The sequence below is a fragment of the Strix uralensis genome, chromosome 5, assembly GCF_047716275.1.
Source record: "Strix uralensis isolate ZFMK-TIS-50842 chromosome 5, bStrUra1, whole genome shotgun sequence".
Taxonomy (NCBI): Eukaryota; Metazoa; Chordata; class Aves; order Strigiformes; family Strigidae; genus Strix; species Strix uralensis.
In genome coordinates this window covers 56,113,735-56,131,032 of record NC_133976.1, presented here as the reverse complement: position 1 = coordinate 56,131,032, position 17,298 = coordinate 56,113,735, and the positions used below count along the sequence as shown (strand labels likewise).

General features: G+C 42.2%; 1 protein-coding gene across 1 annotated transcript in view; it reads left to right on the top strand.

Moving 5' to 3' along the window:
* The first annotated feature begins 360 nt into the window (after nucleotides 1–360).
* The window catches only part of GUCY2C (guanylate cyclase 2C), a 50,126-nt gene continuing 33,188 nt past the window's right edge, over nucleotides 361–17,298 (top strand). The window contains exons 1-8 of the mRNA XM_074869432.1: nucleotides 361–571; nucleotides 1,491–1,603; nucleotides 2,902–2,969; nucleotides 6,261–6,476; nucleotides 8,839–8,960; nucleotides 9,815–9,911; nucleotides 12,587–12,701; nucleotides 16,971–17,106. Of these exons, the coding sequence (XP_074725533.1) occupies nucleotides 361–571; nucleotides 1,491–1,603; nucleotides 2,902–2,969; nucleotides 6,261–6,476; nucleotides 8,839–8,960; nucleotides 9,815–9,911; nucleotides 12,587–12,701; nucleotides 16,971–17,106 (1,078 nt within the window). The remainder of the gene's footprint in view (nucleotides 572–1,490; nucleotides 1,604–2,901; nucleotides 2,970–6,260; nucleotides 6,477–8,838; nucleotides 8,961–9,814; nucleotides 9,912–12,586; nucleotides 12,702–16,970; nucleotides 17,107–17,298) is intronic.

The window sequence follows — 17,298 nt, the reverse complement described above, 5'->3', positions numbered from 1 at the left end:
GTTAGTGCCTTTATCAGGCAAGGTTTCAGGTAATGCTTCAGTTTTATAGCCTTAGCTTTTCTGTGAGCAAACATTCACAGCGACCTTTAGCCTCTCTCCTTTCCTGAGTTTTGCTATTGCTAGTTTTTCACAAACAGAAGTGCCACCTAGTACACTGGAGTGACGGGCAGAGGTGGAGGCAGGGAGTGGGATAGGGAAGTGCCTGAGAGAAGGATCATACAACCTGCCTTTGAATCTACGGGGTGGAGAGCTCTTTTGACCTATCCAGGAACAAAACCAATGTAGAGTATCTGAAAGAAAGAGGGTTGGAAGAGAAAAAGAAAAGAGAGAGCATACACAATGGGTCTAAACTGAGCAATAATGAAGCAACGGATATTGTGTCTGGCACTTTGGCCTTTGTTTTTCTCACTCCAGCTGCTGCAGCAAGTTTGTTCAAATGAGTGTAACAACAACAGTTATGTGATCAATGTGATGCTCATGAATTACTCGGACTTCCCATCAACTACTGATAATTTGAAATTAGCTGTGAAGCAAGCCTTGAAAAGGGTACAAAATGAATTCCAGATGACAGGTAAGGCAACAGGTATTGGTTATCCCTCTCCTGATGTGGTTTCTTGTCAGACTTTGTGCCACAGCTTTCTACTCATCTGACCTTCAGCAAACTGCTCCTCAGACAGGCTCCTTGCCTGTCCATTGATCTTATGTAGATCTTACAGAAATAATGATCTCCCTCTGTAAAAACAGAAGTGCTCGACAGATGGGCAGAACCATATCTGCTTTCACGGTGTTTTGTTTGGGAAGACTTCCTTTGTGATTTTCTGGAGATGTTTAGTTGGGATTGGGAACATGGGAATTGCTGAACTGGATCAAACAAGACCAGAGATCCATCTAGTGCAGTAACTGGGATGCCTTTGCTTCCTCTCCTGGCTGGATTAGCCTCTACTTTCTGAAAACAATTTTCCTCAACTCACTCTGTTGATCACATTATGGCTTGAAGTGTGAAGAATCTGCAGTCCATATGTTTTTCCTTCATGTAGAGTTACTGCAGATGCTGCTTTTATTGATTTTGATATTTTACCTCTCCTTTCCATATCACCAATCTACTGTAACTCTCTAGAATATCATGGGAAAAAGAGGTTCCAAAGAAATGATACCTGTTCCCTATCTGCCCTCTAGTTGAAGAGATTTTGACCAATTTTATTGGAAAGTGGTCTCTCAGTTACTTCCTACAGACCCTTAAAAAATGTCTCTAATAATGGCCAACACTAGAAGTACTTTGTCCTGAAAGTACTCAGCAGAATTCAGCAGTCCACAATGGAGCAAATTTTACAGTCTCATCCTAAGTAGTGGGGATTAGGTGGTAGGTAGCCTTTTGGTGGGAGACATCCTAGCATAAGACTGCTCAGACCTGTGTCAGAAGAAGAGGGATACAGTGTATTAGAGGTTATCTGCAAGTCATGATGCTGTTTATTTTTATGTTTGAGTTACAGCAGAAAATGTTACAGTCGATGCCACCTTCCACAGCTTTACCTCATCACTGTATGTCTCACAAGGCTGTCGTACCAGCACCTGTGAAGGTGTGGAGCTCATCAAGGAAATTTATGTGAGTAGCAGGCTTCTTTAAGTTGATTTCCTAAGAAGACAAGACTTCTTTCTTTCTGCGTGTGTCTGCGCATGTGTCTCTCTGTCTTTTCTTATTAACTTTTGATCCTGTTGTTCAGTTCAAACAACACTTGACAGGGAAATGAAGTTTTCAAAGAGAAGATGTTCCTGTAGGTTTTGTGAAGACAAGCAGCCAAATACTGGAGAGAGATTCTATGAATGCTTCCTGGAGGCTGTCATTAGACATTTGGTGGCAGTGTCAGCTAAAGCAGCCTTCCGCTTCAGGCTCCTTTTTCTATGCTTAAGTTGTCCTCTTTTTAATATCTGCACGGTTCTTTGTGTGGCCACATAGCCAAAACAATCCATTAAAAAAACCCCCAACAAAACAGAAAAAAAACCCCAAACTCAAACTCTCAAATGGCCCAAGCAGAGCAAAAAAGGTCAGTTTCCAACTGGAACAGACCCTGATCTGGTTCACCATCAGTTTACACAAATACACAAAGGAGAGAGCTGTGCCAGGATGGGAATGTTCGGGCAAAGAGATTATTAGGCTGGCACTGATACCACAGAAATGCGTATGGAACTATGCCCAGAGGGCAAAGATGAAGTGCTCACTTCTCACTAGAAATCACAGAAGTCACATGGGAGAAACTATGTGAATACCCTAATATGGGGAAAAGCTTCAGTTAGAATTGGTGCCTTACAAGGAGCCATGTTTGGGTGAATTTTCTCGTGTCTAATAACCGTCGCCTCTAAGTGAAATTTTGTCAATCCAATGTGAATTCTCAAATCTACCAATGTATGAGCACATGCTGTAGTCTTTGTTAAGACAAGTCCTCATGACACATAAAGCTACTGGTCAGGCTTCATTTGGTGGTCCTGAAAGGATTTTTTTCATAAAAGCCTCATATAGACATAACTGATCGTTTTGCTGATACACAGTACACCCCTCTGTCTTCTGCAAATGGAAGCATTGCTGGGCTGTGTAATTTCGAGTGTTCAGTTGCAACAACTGCAACATTTTAATCCTAACTCGCGGTATGTCTCTTAAGGAAGGTCATACTCACAGGCATCATTCTGTACTCTGCCTTTTCTTAGCTTTCTGTGATTCTTCTCTCCTTCACTCTAGGTTTGTTCTTTTGACCTTTCTCTAGCTCCTTTACTACCTTGTTCTTGCTTTTGCTGGGTAAATTCTGTGACTCCTTCTCAAATCCTAAAGTTTTCTTCATTCTCCTGTCCTCTTCTCTCTGCCAGTCCCCTGCACTGTCCCCACTACTGACCCCTTCTGATCCATTGCAGGATAGTGGTGCCCTTGGCTGCGTTGTCATAGGACCTGCTTGCACTTATGCCACCTACCAAATGGTCTCGTGAGTATCACCTCTTCTCCCTAATATTGTGATGTTACAGATATCAACTGCTGAACAAAGTTGTTTTGGGTACAACAAACCAGCAGAGACATTGGCGTTTAGGATACATCAGGAACCTCGAGGTCGGCAGTCAAGGAAGTAAGACTCTTATGCACAGCCACTATGTTTGGTAGGGAGAAGAAAATCCCCTCCCAAAGCACATTGATGAAATGCCATTGCTATCAGGGAAACTTTTTAATTGCTGGCAGTAAGTTGATTGATTGATTAAAGGCTCAAAACACTTAACTCTTCAGCAACAGCAGCAGAAAAGAGATGATGGCTTGAGGCATGTAGACATTGCAGTACTACAGCAACAGGGGTCCTTCTGGGTGGGTGTTCAGTGATTGAGAGGGGCCTGAATTAAATGTGTCAAGAGACGATCCAAAACCCCTAACCGTCTTCAGTAAAAGAGTGTTTATATAGGGAGCCGCCAGTTTCATCCTGACTCCTCTGCCTGAGGAAGCATTCCTGAAGAATGAATCTCTCTACTGTCATATTATACATGAACATGTATAATTCTATTCAATATATATTATATATTAATATGTTCATTCTCAGATATTAGGAAAAGTGTAAGATGAATCTGCAGACTTCTAGCATAAATCGGTTAAAAAACCCCCATCAGTCATGACATACAAAGCCGTATTGTTACCCATGTGAATCACTTCCCTTTTTAAACTTTGGTAGCCTTTTGTTTTCACTCAGAGATACTGGGAAGATTGAGACACTTTTACCTTAAGATTTATTTGTTTTTAGCTCTATACTTTTCTTTGAGTGGCATGACCAGAAGTGAATACAATGTTACCAGTGAACACATGTGATTGATTTATGGAAGAATCAAAAGAATAAGTCTTACATATGTATAGGACCATGGTAAATTATGCAATATATGTAATTTTATTAATTGTGCCTCCTAACTTTGTTTGCTTTTCTATCTGTTGGCTATGGAGCTGCCCAGAATGATGCCAAAGTCTTTTCCTCGGACTGTGACACTGTTAAACCAGTATAAAGTATGAATAGTGGAAGTTTATGCAAAGCAATGAAGAACACTAACAAACAAGCAGCTGGCTTTTTCATGGTGCAACAGCTTTGCAAATCTGAACCAAGTGCCTTACATTACAGCACTTTAAGTGTGGGGAGGATGCTCCATGGGCAGTGGGGCAGGAGTGCGCAGGGCCTGTGGTGGCCCAGCTGCTGCCTGCACTCGGCTGCTGCTCTCTGGGTTTCATTTTGGGATTATCAGATGGACGTTAAATGACACTGAGTGTTAACTGCTAGAGCTCTATAAGCACTATAAGCTCTATAAGCTTCTGGGATGTTGTGACAGAACAGTGGAAGTAACAAACGTGGTCTGGGATTAGCCTGACTGTCCACCTCCAACTTCTTCACCATCTCTAATTTAGGAGACCATTGGGCAATGATTAATGGGATAAAATTTAACAAGTCCAAATGCCAGTCTTTGCACCTAGGATGGCATAACACTGGGCACAAGTATAAACTGGGAGAGTAGTGGCTGGAGAGCAGCCCTGTAGAAAGGGATTTGTGGGTGCTGGTCAACAGCAGGCTCAATGTGAGTCAGCGGTGTGCCCTGGCAGCCCAGAAGGCCAACTGCAGCCTGGGGTGCATCCAACACAGCATAACCAGATGGTCAAAAAGAGTAATTATCCCGCTGTATTCAGCATTGTTGCGGCATCACCTTAGGACTGTGTGCAGTTCTGGACTCCACAGTTTCAGAAGGATGTGAAGGTCCTTCAATGTGTCCAGAGGAGGGCACAAAGCTGGTGAAAGGGCTGGAAGGAATGTTGTGTGAGAAGTGAATAAGGACTTTGGGCTTGTCTAGTTTAGAGAAAAGGAGGCTGAGGGACAACCTCATTGTTCTCTACAGCTTCCTGAGGAAGGGAGGTGGAGAGGAATGTGCTGATCTCTTCTCTCTGGTACCCAGTGATAGGATGCATGGTAATGGTGCAGGAGAGGTTTAGTCTGGACATTAGGAAGCATTTCTGTACTGAGAGTGAGGTCAAACACTGGAAGAGGCTTCCTAGAGAGGTGGTCCATCAGCGTTTAAGAGGCATTTGGACAATGCCCTTAATAACATGTTTTAGCTTTTGGTCAGGCAGTTGGTCTAGATGATCACTGTAGGTCCCTTCCAATGGAGATCTATTCTATTCTATTCTATTCTATTCTATTCTATTCTATTCTATTCTATTCTATTCTATTCTATTCTATTCTAGTCTAGTCTAGTCTAGTCTAGTCTAGTCTAGTCTAGTCTAGTCTAGTCTAGTCTAGTCTAGTCTAGTCTAGTCTACTCCTATTCTATTCTATTCTATTCTATTCTATTCTATTCTATTCTATTCTATTCTATTCTATTCTATTCTATTCTATTCTATTCTATTCTATTCTATTCTATTCTATTCTATTCTGTCAGAAAAAGGTCTGTTTCATCAGTGAAATACTCTCCTTGGCATTACTTATTACATCATCTGCGTCTGTTTCTGTTTCAACAAGTATAAACCCTGTAATTTGGTAAGTGGCCTTTACCTGGAAAATAGTTTTGTCACGATAATGCCAACAATTCTAATGGCCATGTTTTTTTGCAGGGAAAATTCCCTGTCATAAAAAAACACCATAAAAGAACTAAAATATTTTGAGTCTAGTCTGATAAGATGGCAGCATCTAGGAAAAGACTTTTATTCTTAAAAACTTACTGTCTCTGTGGATAAAAAATTGTTTGTTTTACAAATTCCCTGCCAGTAGGGGTTTGTCTTAGTTTTTCTCCCTGACTGCTGCTGTTGTACAGCTCCTAAAATATGCCATAGTGAAACTAAGACTTCTTCGAGTTGTAGGAGTAAAGCTCTTTTGATGACAAAAAGCTGTCAGCCTCCAGCACTGCCCCAATAAAGAGATCAAATCCATGCCATGTTAATGGCAGCCACAGAGCAGATTCAGATGCGTCCTTGAGTCTTTGTATTCCTGTCACAGCTCTTGGGCTGAAATGATGTATGGTACCCAAAAGGGCTCGCGGAACTGGGGGCAGTGAGAGGAACTACCTGGACCAGTTCAACAGGTCTTTTCAGTGCTAATACTGACTTGAAATCTGCTTCTGTTGTTGAGGAGCCTTCTGTTTCAGGTTCAGATTGCTGTTAAACTAATGCAGGGCACAAGAAGAGAGGGAGCTGAGGATGGAAATCGTGTGGTAGCTGCTTTGGTGTGACAGCAATCCCTTCAGACTTGTCCTCTTGTCTCTCCTTTCAGAGTTGAAACAATACTGAGCCTGCCTCTGATCTCTGTAGGGAGTTTTGGACTGTCCTGTGATTACAAAGTAAACCTAACCCGCCTTCTGACCCCAGCCAGGAAAGTGAATGATTTCTTCTATCATTTTTGGAAAGAATCTCAGCTACCATTCAAAACCACAATCTGGGAATCTGCCTACATTTACAAGAGGAATGAAAACTCGGAGGCATGCCTCTGGTAAGATCCGGATCCACCTCTGACCCGGCTGTTGATAAACTCCACCTCCATCCTCAGACATGGTTCTTGCAAGCTATCCTTGAAGTCCTACACTTTGGGAGGTGCCTTACAGCTACCAAGGAATGAGAGAAGGAAAAGATGAATTATACTCTTTAGCTGTACTGCATATCTGAATGTTTTACTCAGTCTACTTTGAAGTATTCTCAAGCCTTGGCTTTTCCTGTGGACAGCATAGCTCACATGTTGTCCTTGCTGAAAATACCTTTTTACTGCATCCTTGATGTAAGTAGTGTGATATGAAAGGCTCCTCCATTGGGCTCTGCAAAGATGCCTTTTTAGGTCAGGGGTCTTTTCAAGCTCTTGTAATGTTTCTCCACATTAATGGCTTCAGTCTGTGGTCACTACTATTACTCCAAAACATTTCCAAAGTTCAAACTCTATCTTTCTTTGAACAAAATGACCCCAATGATTGCAGAGTTTAGGCTGTGCTCTCACCAATTTGGAGCAAAGGAGACAGTTTTCACTTTGTGACCTGAAACATTAGCCTATGCTTGATTCTCAAGAATGCTGGGTTTTCTCCTTGCCTAAAATCAAAGGCTGTTTTTAGTCAAATAGGCTCTTTAATATACTGATATTTATCATTATTCTTCTATTATTGAGTCTTATTCAATTTTCAGCTCATGTGAGTGTTTCCATGCTCCTTTGAATTTCTTTTCCAATTTTGGGACATAAAATGTTGATAAATGAAAAAAAAAAATCTAATTTCTCCTACCAATTTTATAGATGTAGCTCAGAGGCAGCCAACAATTCATGGAAATAACTACAATTTTCTTTCCAATTCATAACCTGAGAAACTTACAGAATTTTAAGCAAAATTTACGACTGTATTGGCTTCAGAGTGATATAAGCATGGACTTACAGAATATTTTCTATACAGAATTTAATTTTCTTTTCTGAATTAAGGGGTCTAAAAACTGATCTCCTATTCACCATTTTGTAGATATTTAGGGACTGTTGTTGTTTCCTCCTTCTTTTTTGGTATAGATAGCAACTTGAACACATGATTTAATTGCTATGATTACCTCTCTGATACTTTGAAACATCCGTGCACTTTCCTTCTCTCTTACTACAATCCCTATTTCTCCATATCTGCAGCTATAATTGCCAACACACACTTTAGCTAAATCCCTTTAATTCTGCAGGTTTCATACCTTTCAGGGAAGTCAATGCAAGTGCTTCTTACCTTGTCTTTACTAATACTTCTGTTCAGGACCTTTTTTATGACTTCAAAATTGTTCAAGCTTCTTTTCTTTATTGTTGAATTAATAAATTTAAAATAAATTTTGTATCTCTGCCCATTTTTCACCCTAATATAGTTGTAAAAATGCTTCTCATTCTGCTTTAATACAAACTGTCAGCTTGAAGGTTTTTGAACTAATTTTAAAAATCCATTTTTGCTAAAGCACAAGTTATACTGCAAGGGATAAATTTTTTCCCCATATATGTATGAAAATAAGTGAATACCCACAGTGATAGCAAAATCAGGTTACGTCTCAACTATGTATATGTTCCTGTAAATTAATGGTTAATGATTCTATTCTTGAAAAAAAATGGGAGGCAAAAGATATTTAGTAGTTTATAGGTATGGGATCTCAGTGTTGCTAGATCAAAAGTTAAGCAGTTTGAAAACAAAGAGATTTATTCTGGTTTTCCCTCTACATTAACTTTCAGACAGAATGTCTCAGACACAAGTTGAGGCAAGAACAGGATTTAGGAGTTGGCTGGTTTTGCTTAGTCTTTTGGCTAGCTTTTACTCAGTTGGATTTTTTTTGCTGTCCTCATTTTTCCCCTTCAAGTTTTAACTGCCTCAGTATAGGGACTTTTTTGTTGCTACTTTCCTTCCTTTACTTCTCCACAGTCAGGGTAGATGTGTGTTTTTTATCTCAGTTCTTTCTGCAGCTCCCATTTACTCCTTTGAACCTTCACATATGTCTTTTAAGATTACCACTGATGTCTTAAAGCTCCTTGGCTTTGCCTCCCAGTTAGTCTTACTTACTGTAATTTCCTCATATCCCTGATTTATTTTCTTAATTGTTAATGTCTTATTACATCATTGTATTCTCCAAACCCATCCTTTGTACAACCAGGCTCAAATACCTCTGGGTGACTTTCCAAACACTTCTGAGTCTTTCATGCCCTGTATTGATTTTCTCTCTTCTATTGCTGCAGAAAAAAGTGTTCCATACCGCCTTACAAACACTCTTGTGTGCTGTAAACATCCTATCTCGCATTTTGGCTTACTTAGGAGAATGTGAGGAGTTGTTAGCAATTTTCTGACAATTTCTGTGCTCCCTTGTGTCAGGTACATAAATGCGCTAGAAGCTGGGATCACACACTTCTCTGAAAAACTGAAGTTCAAGGAGATTTTAAGGACTCCGGAGCAGCTTAAAAATACTGTGACAGATCCAAACCGGAAAAGCAATGGTAAGGGGGGGCTGCAGGTGCATTCTCCCCTTCAGGTAAATTGTTCTTCCCAGGAAATCAGACCTACCCTTAGTTATGTTTTAAGGATAGTCTTTCCATGGAGAAATGCAGATATACCATTTCACATGGATGCAAACACAAAATGGCACAAAGTTCCTAGATTTCTCTCTCCATCCCCATAAAATATGGGGGAACATCCTGATTTCAGAGAGCTTTTGGGATGAATTATCCCATCTAGGCACAAGCTCTGTTTTGTGAAAGATTCAGAAATCCAGGAATCACAACTCCTCATAAGAAGGGCCTTAGATACTACAAGAATGTTTAGCTCTCTACCATTCCTGTGTTTGCAGCCCTGGTACATATATAGGCCTCTGGTGCTAACAAGTGGCACTCCAGAAGTGATCCATCTAAACTAGAAAAGAGGATGAGTAAACACCTCATCTTCTCCTAAGACTAAGCACCTGACATCAGCAGACCAAGTGAATGAGAGAGTAATAAGTAAGCCAATAAAACTATTACTTGAATGCCATTTAACTTAGAAATGTTCATATTCGGTAGCCTGTATTGCATCGGAACTGCTAATGCTTATTTGAGTGAGATAATGGTAGTGCTCTGGTGCAATCAGACAGAAAATGGTGCAGACATTGAGCCGCCTTTTACCACTTTCCCTCAGATACCCCAGTCTTAGGGTAGAGAGGCTGTAGCTCTGTGCCTGGCTCTCAGCAGAGTGCAGGTAATGTGCCTTAGCCCAGCAATGTTCTACTGCCTGCTACTCAAGCACGGAGGAGCAGCCAAATGCCCTCTTCTTGTCTGTACCTTTCACAAATCTGTCTCCATTTTTGCCCAATCTGTAGTGATCATCATGTGTGGCTCTCCAGCTGACGTGAGCACAGACCTGGGGACAGCAGAAGTGGATAAGGACATTGTTATCATCCTGATAGATCTCTTCAAGTAAAGTATCACCTTTGCTTTTCCTCTGTTCTCTGAAGTTTGCTGAAGGATAGAGATGATGGAAATAACCTGAGTAGAACTGTTTTGTTGAAGAAATGCTCTCTCAAAAAATGTTTTCCATTGCTATCTTTCCTCATATCTTACCATTTATCTAAGTTGCCTAGTGTTTAATTTGTGGCACATTCACTACAACATCCTCTACAACATCCCCTTTAGTTCACATAATATTTTTCTAAGGCAGTGACAGAGCAGGTAGGGGTCCACAGGTCCATCTGTGGACTCCTCAGTGCAGGAAGCCATGAGAGAACCACAGAGTCCAAAGTCAGAATAGTCATGAGTTGTTCATATGAGATATTGTACATTTTTCATACACTCTGCCCAACCAGACCATTATGTAAATGTGGCGTATAGTATATATTTCTAGGCTCCATTTATTCAATTTTTAAATGATTCAAGAGTGGTACAACTATCTCTTCCACTTTATAACTCTTCCACTTCATAACCGTCTCTTTGACATCTTTGTAACTACATAAATCTAACTTTTCAGAGACGTTTCTTAGTATACAACCTAAGTTTTCTGTTCAATTTCATCTTTATAGGTGAGGACTGATATAAACTGGCCTTATCAATGGTAGCCTCAGAAGCTTTATCTGCATATGAGGACTTAGAGATGAACTCTGGCGGTTAGCCTAACTGACACAGCACAGCTCACATCGTATGGCTAAATGTAGATGTCCAAACTGCTTTTTGGGTATGGGTCCAGTCACCATAGCAAGTACAGTCTCAGAGAAAGCTAGCTGGCCTAGAACAAAACCATGTCTGGGACTGTGCTGGCGGCTTAATGGTATGGATGATCACAGGGCAAATGTATGTGCCCATGTCTCAATCCTACTTATTTCACTGGTGATGTAGCAAAAGAATCCATGAACTTCCAGGGCCTGTGGGACTTCCCAGCCCTTGTGTCTAAAGCTGACCTCGACAGGGCAGGGCTGAGGCACTGTGGATTCGTGACTTTAGTCATTTAACCTTTGGGTCCAAACTGGAGCCTGTGGTTCAAGTTCTAATAGGATCTTCTCTGTCCTGTTCACCTTCAAGTTCATCATATATATTTTACAGAAGTGCCTCTAAGAGCTTTAGGCTTTCCACCACTTTATCCAGGCACTAGGAATCCCCAGCTGCTTTTCCTGAGGCAACTGGCCACAATTCCTGGTTCTTTATAAATGCACAATGGAGACTTAAGTACGTGAGTGCTTTTACTTACTGGTCTTGCATGTATAATTGTGGCCTCACAATAGGTGAGGGCGATTAGGGGCTTCTCTGCTGTGATATGCATCCTTCTGATATACACAACTGCCTTATCCCATTTTATATGCTGCCCTCTTTAAATTTGCTATATACCCCTGGTTTTGCTGAATATCTCAAATTATGTTCTTCTTAAAACAGAAACAAAATACAGACACATATTAGATCCAAACTCAAGTTGTAGGAGAAGACAGTAGGCAAGGTCCCAACCTTCTCCAGGAGTCAGGTCCCTCAGACAAAGTGATGGATTTAAATTTTGTTCAGCTCTGAGCCTGCCAGCAGCCAGGACACACAGTGTTTAAGCCTCCCTCAGGGCAGGTGGGATGCTGTAGGATTATCCAGTCTGGTTGAGTCTAAGGAAGTTTCTTTTTCACCTGGCTAGTTCAGTCCAAGCCTGAATGAAAAGCACTTTGAAATTCGTCTGGGTGAAAAGCGCAGTGTAAAAGTCAGAAGGTTCAGGGAAAGGGAGGGACAGGGCTCTGGTGTCAGGATCCCATCTGATGGCCGTGGAGCAGAGCCTGTGGTCTTTAAAAATTCTTAATACAGTACTAACTGAAAAAATAAAAGGACGATCAAACATGAATAATGAGAGAAGGCTCATATAATGATTTTTTAATCAATCTAGCTATAGCAATGATAGGTGCTGCCACTTGACACTAATATCTATTGCTAAATTCCTCTGTAACATGTGAATCCAGTGGTTGCTGGTCTGTGAAACACTTCCAGATGGCCTGTCAGGGTGATGAAACCAAAGGTACTTGAAAGCTACAACCTTTTCATAGTTTTCAAGTTCAGATAGTTTCCTCTGATTTTCCTAGCTCACTGAATTAAACACATAAATCAATAAGCTTCTCTCTGCACGTCTCTTGATTGTTTCATGCCTTCCTGTTAAATGCTTTTAGTGCAAATCCTGCTGTGATCAATTCTAGCAGGAAATATCAAAATTAAGAGGAACATGCAGAAGAGTGCAGAAGAAGCCGGAAACATGCACAATAACACAAAGAAACTACAGATCGTGGTACTGTGGATTCCAAGAAGAGACTTGGTTTTAATAAATATAAACTCCTGCTTGAAAGAATAGGAAATAAAAAGGACAGAAGCCAGTTACAATAATAACAATAATTCACTGCAACCTTTGAGTTTCAGATTGCCAGATCTCTTTGATATTACCTTTTCATGTAGTTAAGCATAGAAGCTGGCATCAGGGAATGAAGAACTTAGAGAGTTTTGTCCATGATGAAATTTTATGTTTAGAACTACTTTTTTAACCTGTTAAATAACAATGCTGCTGGGGAGAGGAGAGTGATTCTGTCATGGTTACCACTGTGTCTCTTGCTGATTGTTCGTGGGGTTCTTGTGCTTTGCTTTTGCAGTAACATGTACTTCGGGAACAACAACTCAGCCCGTTACATGCAGAATGTACTTGTCCTGACTCTGCCACCAGCTAATTATGACTTGAATACCATAAAGACTGAGGATGCTGTCCTGGTAACCACACTATTTTATATCTGATTATTGCATTCAATTCATGTTCATAAACTAGGAAATGAAAACTAAAAATGCAGCTGTAATCATCCCCCATCATGCTTCTATGCTGATATTTTCTTACATTATTGCAGGATGACATTTTGTCCTGCTGTGATGATTTAAACTAGATATGAGGGGGGAGGGGAAGATAACTGGGCCTGTTAGGAATAAGCTCAAGGGAAACATGCCAAGGCTTGAAGGATGGTGGACTGGTGAGGGCTCTCCCTCTGCCATTTCATCTGAGAGAAGGGATAGATATTTAGAAATCATGGAAGCACCTGAGAAGGGACTGGTAAGAAATGGGGCCCACACTCACAAAAAGGTGTAGGATTCATTAGCTCATCTCAAGTACATCTATACCAATGCACGCAGTATGAGCAACAAACAGGGTGAGCTTGAAGCCATGATGCAGCACAAGAACTATCACATAGTAGCTATAACAGAAATGTGGTGGGATGCCTCACATAACTGGAGTGCTGCAATCAACGGCTACAAGCTCTTCAGGAGGGATAGACAGGGAAGGAGAGGTGGTGGAGTGGCCCTGTATGTTAGAGAATGCTATGAGAGCTCAGAAATCTAGTATAGCGATAACGGGGTTGAGAGTGTGTGGATTAGGTTAAGGGCCAATAAAGCAGATCTTGCTGTGGGAGTCTGCTATAGACTCCCAACCGAAGCAGTGAGGTGGATGAAGCTTTCTACAAACAGTTGGGAGAAATCTTGTGGTCACTTGCCGTTGTTCTTGTGGGGGACATTAACCTCCCGGGTATCTGCTGGGAATACAACACAGCAGAGGGGGAACAATCCAGGAGGTTCCTGGAATGTGTGGAGGATAACTTCCTCACGCAGCTGGTGAGTGAGCCGACCAGGGAGGGTGCCCTCCTGGACCTGCTTCTTGTGAACAGGGAAGAGCTTGTGGGGGAGGTAAAGGTTGGAGGCTGTCTAGGGTGCAGTGATCATGAGATGATTGAGTTTTCAATCCTTGGAGGAACAAAGAGAGGGGTTAGTACAACTGCCACCTTAGACTTCTGGAGGGCAAACTTTGACCTGTTCAAGAGACTGGTTAACAAAATCCCTTTGGAGGCTGCCTTGAAGGATATGGGAGTCCAGGAAGGCTGGACATACTTCAAGAGCGAAGTCTTAAAGGCACAGGAGCAGGCTGTTCCCACGTGCTGAAAAACAAGCAGATGGGGAAGGAGACTGGCCTGGCTAAACAGGGACCTTTGGCGGGATCTCAAGAACAAAAGGAGAATCTATGGCCTTTGGAAGAGGGGCCAGGTCTCTCATGAAGACTATAAAGTTGTAGTGAAGTCATGCAGGGAGAACATTAGGAGAGCCAAAGCGCAGCTAGAGCTCAACTTAGCTGCAGCTGTTAAGGATAATAAAAAATGTTTCTATAAATTCATTAACAACAAAAGGAGGATTAGGGAAAATTTATTGGATGCAGAGGGAAACATAGCAACAAAGGATGAGAAAATGCTGAGGTGCTCAACGCCAACTTTGCCTCAGACTTTAGCAGTGGAACTGGCTGTTCCCTGGACACCCAGCCTCATGAGCTGGGCGATGGGGAGGGGAAGCAGATTGAGGTCAGCACAATTAAAGAGGAAGTGGTCAGAGACCTGCTACACCACTTGGATGCACACAAGTCTGTGGGACTGGATGGGTTACACCCAAGGGTGCTGAAAGAGTTGGCAGATGTGCTCGACAAGCTGCTTTCCATGATTTATCTGAAGTCATTGCTAACTGGGGAGGTCCCATTGGACTGGAGGGTGGCAGATGTGACACCCATCTACAAGAGAGGCAGAAAGGACGATCCAGGAAACTCTAGAGCTGTCAGTCTGACCTCGGTGCCAGGGAAGGTCATGGAGCAGGTCATCTTGAGTGCCATTAAAAGTCATATAATGGACAACCAGGGGATCAGGCCTAGTCAGCATGGGTTTATGAAAAGCAGGTCCTGCCTGACAAACCTGATCTCCTTCTATGACAAGATGACTCGACTATTGGATGAGGGAAAAGCTGTGGATACTGTCTACCTGGATTTTCGAAAAGCATTCAACACAGTTCCCCATAGGATTCTCATAGAAAAACTGACTGCCCATGGCCTGGATGAACGAATGGTCTGCTGGATCAAGCACTGGCTGAATGGACGGTCCCAGAGATGGTGGTCAATGGAGCTAAATCCAGCTGGTGGTTGGTCACAAGTGGTGTTCCTCAGGGCTCGGTGTTGGGACCATTTCTGTTCAACATCTTTATTGATGATCTTGATAAGGACATAGAGTGTATCATCAGTAAGTTTGCAGATGACACCAAGTTAAGCGGGAATGTCAATCTGCATGAGGGTAGGGAGGCTCTACAGAGGGACTTGGATAGATTGGATCTGTGGGCCAACGTTAACACGATGAGCTTCAACAAGGCCAAGTGCCAGGTCCTGCACTTGGGCCACAACAACCCCATGCATTGCTACAGGCTTGGGGAGGTGTGGCTGGAGAGCTGTGTGGAAGAAAGAGATCTGGGGGTTCTAATTGACAAGCAGCTGAACATGAGCCAGCAGTGTGCCCAGGTGGCCAAGAAAGCCAACGGCATCCTGGCTTGTATTAGAAATAGTGTGACCAGCAGAAGTAGGGAGGTGATAGTCCCCCTGTACTCTGCACTGGTGAGGCCACACCTGGAGGATGGTGTCCAGTTTTGGGCCCCTCAATACAAGAGAAATATCGAGGTGCTGGAACGAGTGCAGAGGAGGGCAACGAAGCTGGTGAAGGGCCTGGAGAACAGATCCTATGAGGAGCGATTGAAGAAGCTGGGACTGTTCAGTTTGAGGAAGAGAAGACTAAGGGGAGACCTCATCACTCTCTACAACTACCTGAAAGGACGTTGTAGAGAGGTTGGTTCTGGTGTCTTCTCACAGGTGATTAGTGACAGAACAAGAGGGAATGGCTTTAAACTGCAACAGGGGAGGTTCAGACTGGACATTAGGAAAAAATTTTTCACAGAAAGAGTGGTCAGACAGTGGAATAGGCTGCCCAGGGAGGTGGTGGAGTCACCATCCCTGGATGTGTTTAAAGGTCGTTTAGATGAGATGTTGGGGGATATGGTGTAGGGGAGAACTTTGTAGAGTAGGGCTGATGGTTGGACTCAATGATCCCAAGGGTCTTTTCCAACCTGAATGATTCTGTGATTCTGTGATGATGTAAAAATATAGTATCATAAGGCAAACATGCAGGGTCTCCTATTCCTGCTTCGTGAAGTTCAACTCAAGCTTTTAATTTGGTCTGCAAGTGTCATGTTCACAGGGCTTGAGAGAGACTTATTAGGTACATGGCCTTCTGACTCCACTTCTGAGTGACTGACAATCTTTTATGTAGCTGCAATACATCACTTAAGGAAGATCTGTAGGTGTAATTGAGATGTGAGCATGGAAAGTTCAGAACTAATAATTGTTGAGTGATTTTTGTGTGCAGATATGTATAAATGGTGGCAACCATTGCTGTTTCTGTCCAGGGACTTTCCAGTTAAACTTCAAAAGCAGGAACTTTTTTTTCTGTAGGAAATATGTATTTTTTAATTTCCTGAAAAGCAGAAACTATGCAAACCCTGTATCTACTTACTGAAACTGATACTCCTACTGTCTGTCTGGGAATCAGACTCTACATGTAGATTTCCTCCCAGGATTTGTGGCTTTGAGTTCCAGCTCTTCAGCAGGCAGCCTGAAGCTTCTGGCTGGATTTACAGGGATTCCAGATCCCCCAGCCTGAGCTCAACGCTTTTTGTGTGCCAGCTCTATGGCAGGCTGCTGGAAATTCTGGCACAGCTCCTTGCCCCTGAGCTGTGGCCATCTGGAAGCCCAGACTTGCTGGCACCACACTGGATTATCTGCACAGAAAGTCTAATCTAAAGCCAGGGGCTTTGGGTGCCATTGAGCAGACCTGCCTAGAACCTACAGTATAGGATTTCTTGAATCCTTTGCACCAGGATCAGCATGCCAGAGCTCTACATTGGCCTCTTACAAGTCTTCACCACTTCCCTGTCTTCATACACCAAAAGCATATTTTGTTTACCTTTATTTTTCCAAGACAGAACACTGATGTGGCATTGCCCATCTACTCACTCAGTGTTTAGCGCATTCTGGTCTTCAATGCTGGAGTTTTTGCCAAATGGAGACCACCAAAGATATTGTGGTTTTAAGGCAGAAGCATGAACTCTCAAATTGCTGTTTTTCTTTTTCTCCTGTTCTAGATGGAAGATGAGTTTCTTGTTGGCTATTTTAATGCAGTCTTGCTGTTTGGACATATTCTGAAGAAATTTATCTTCTCCCAGAGTCCAGTGTCACCTCTCAGTTTCATCAATGAATCCCGAAATACCACCTTTGAAGGTAAAAAATGTAGAGTCCTGTGCAGGTTCACTAAATTGATGAGGGGAAAGAAAATTGTTTTTAAACACTCTTAGGGTAAGTCACTTCTACACTAAACAAGTCCAAGACCTTCAATGAGTTTTACTCTCACTTCTTTTTCTTTTTCTATTATTTTTCCCAAGGATGTTATCTTCAGTATTAGCAGAAGCACTA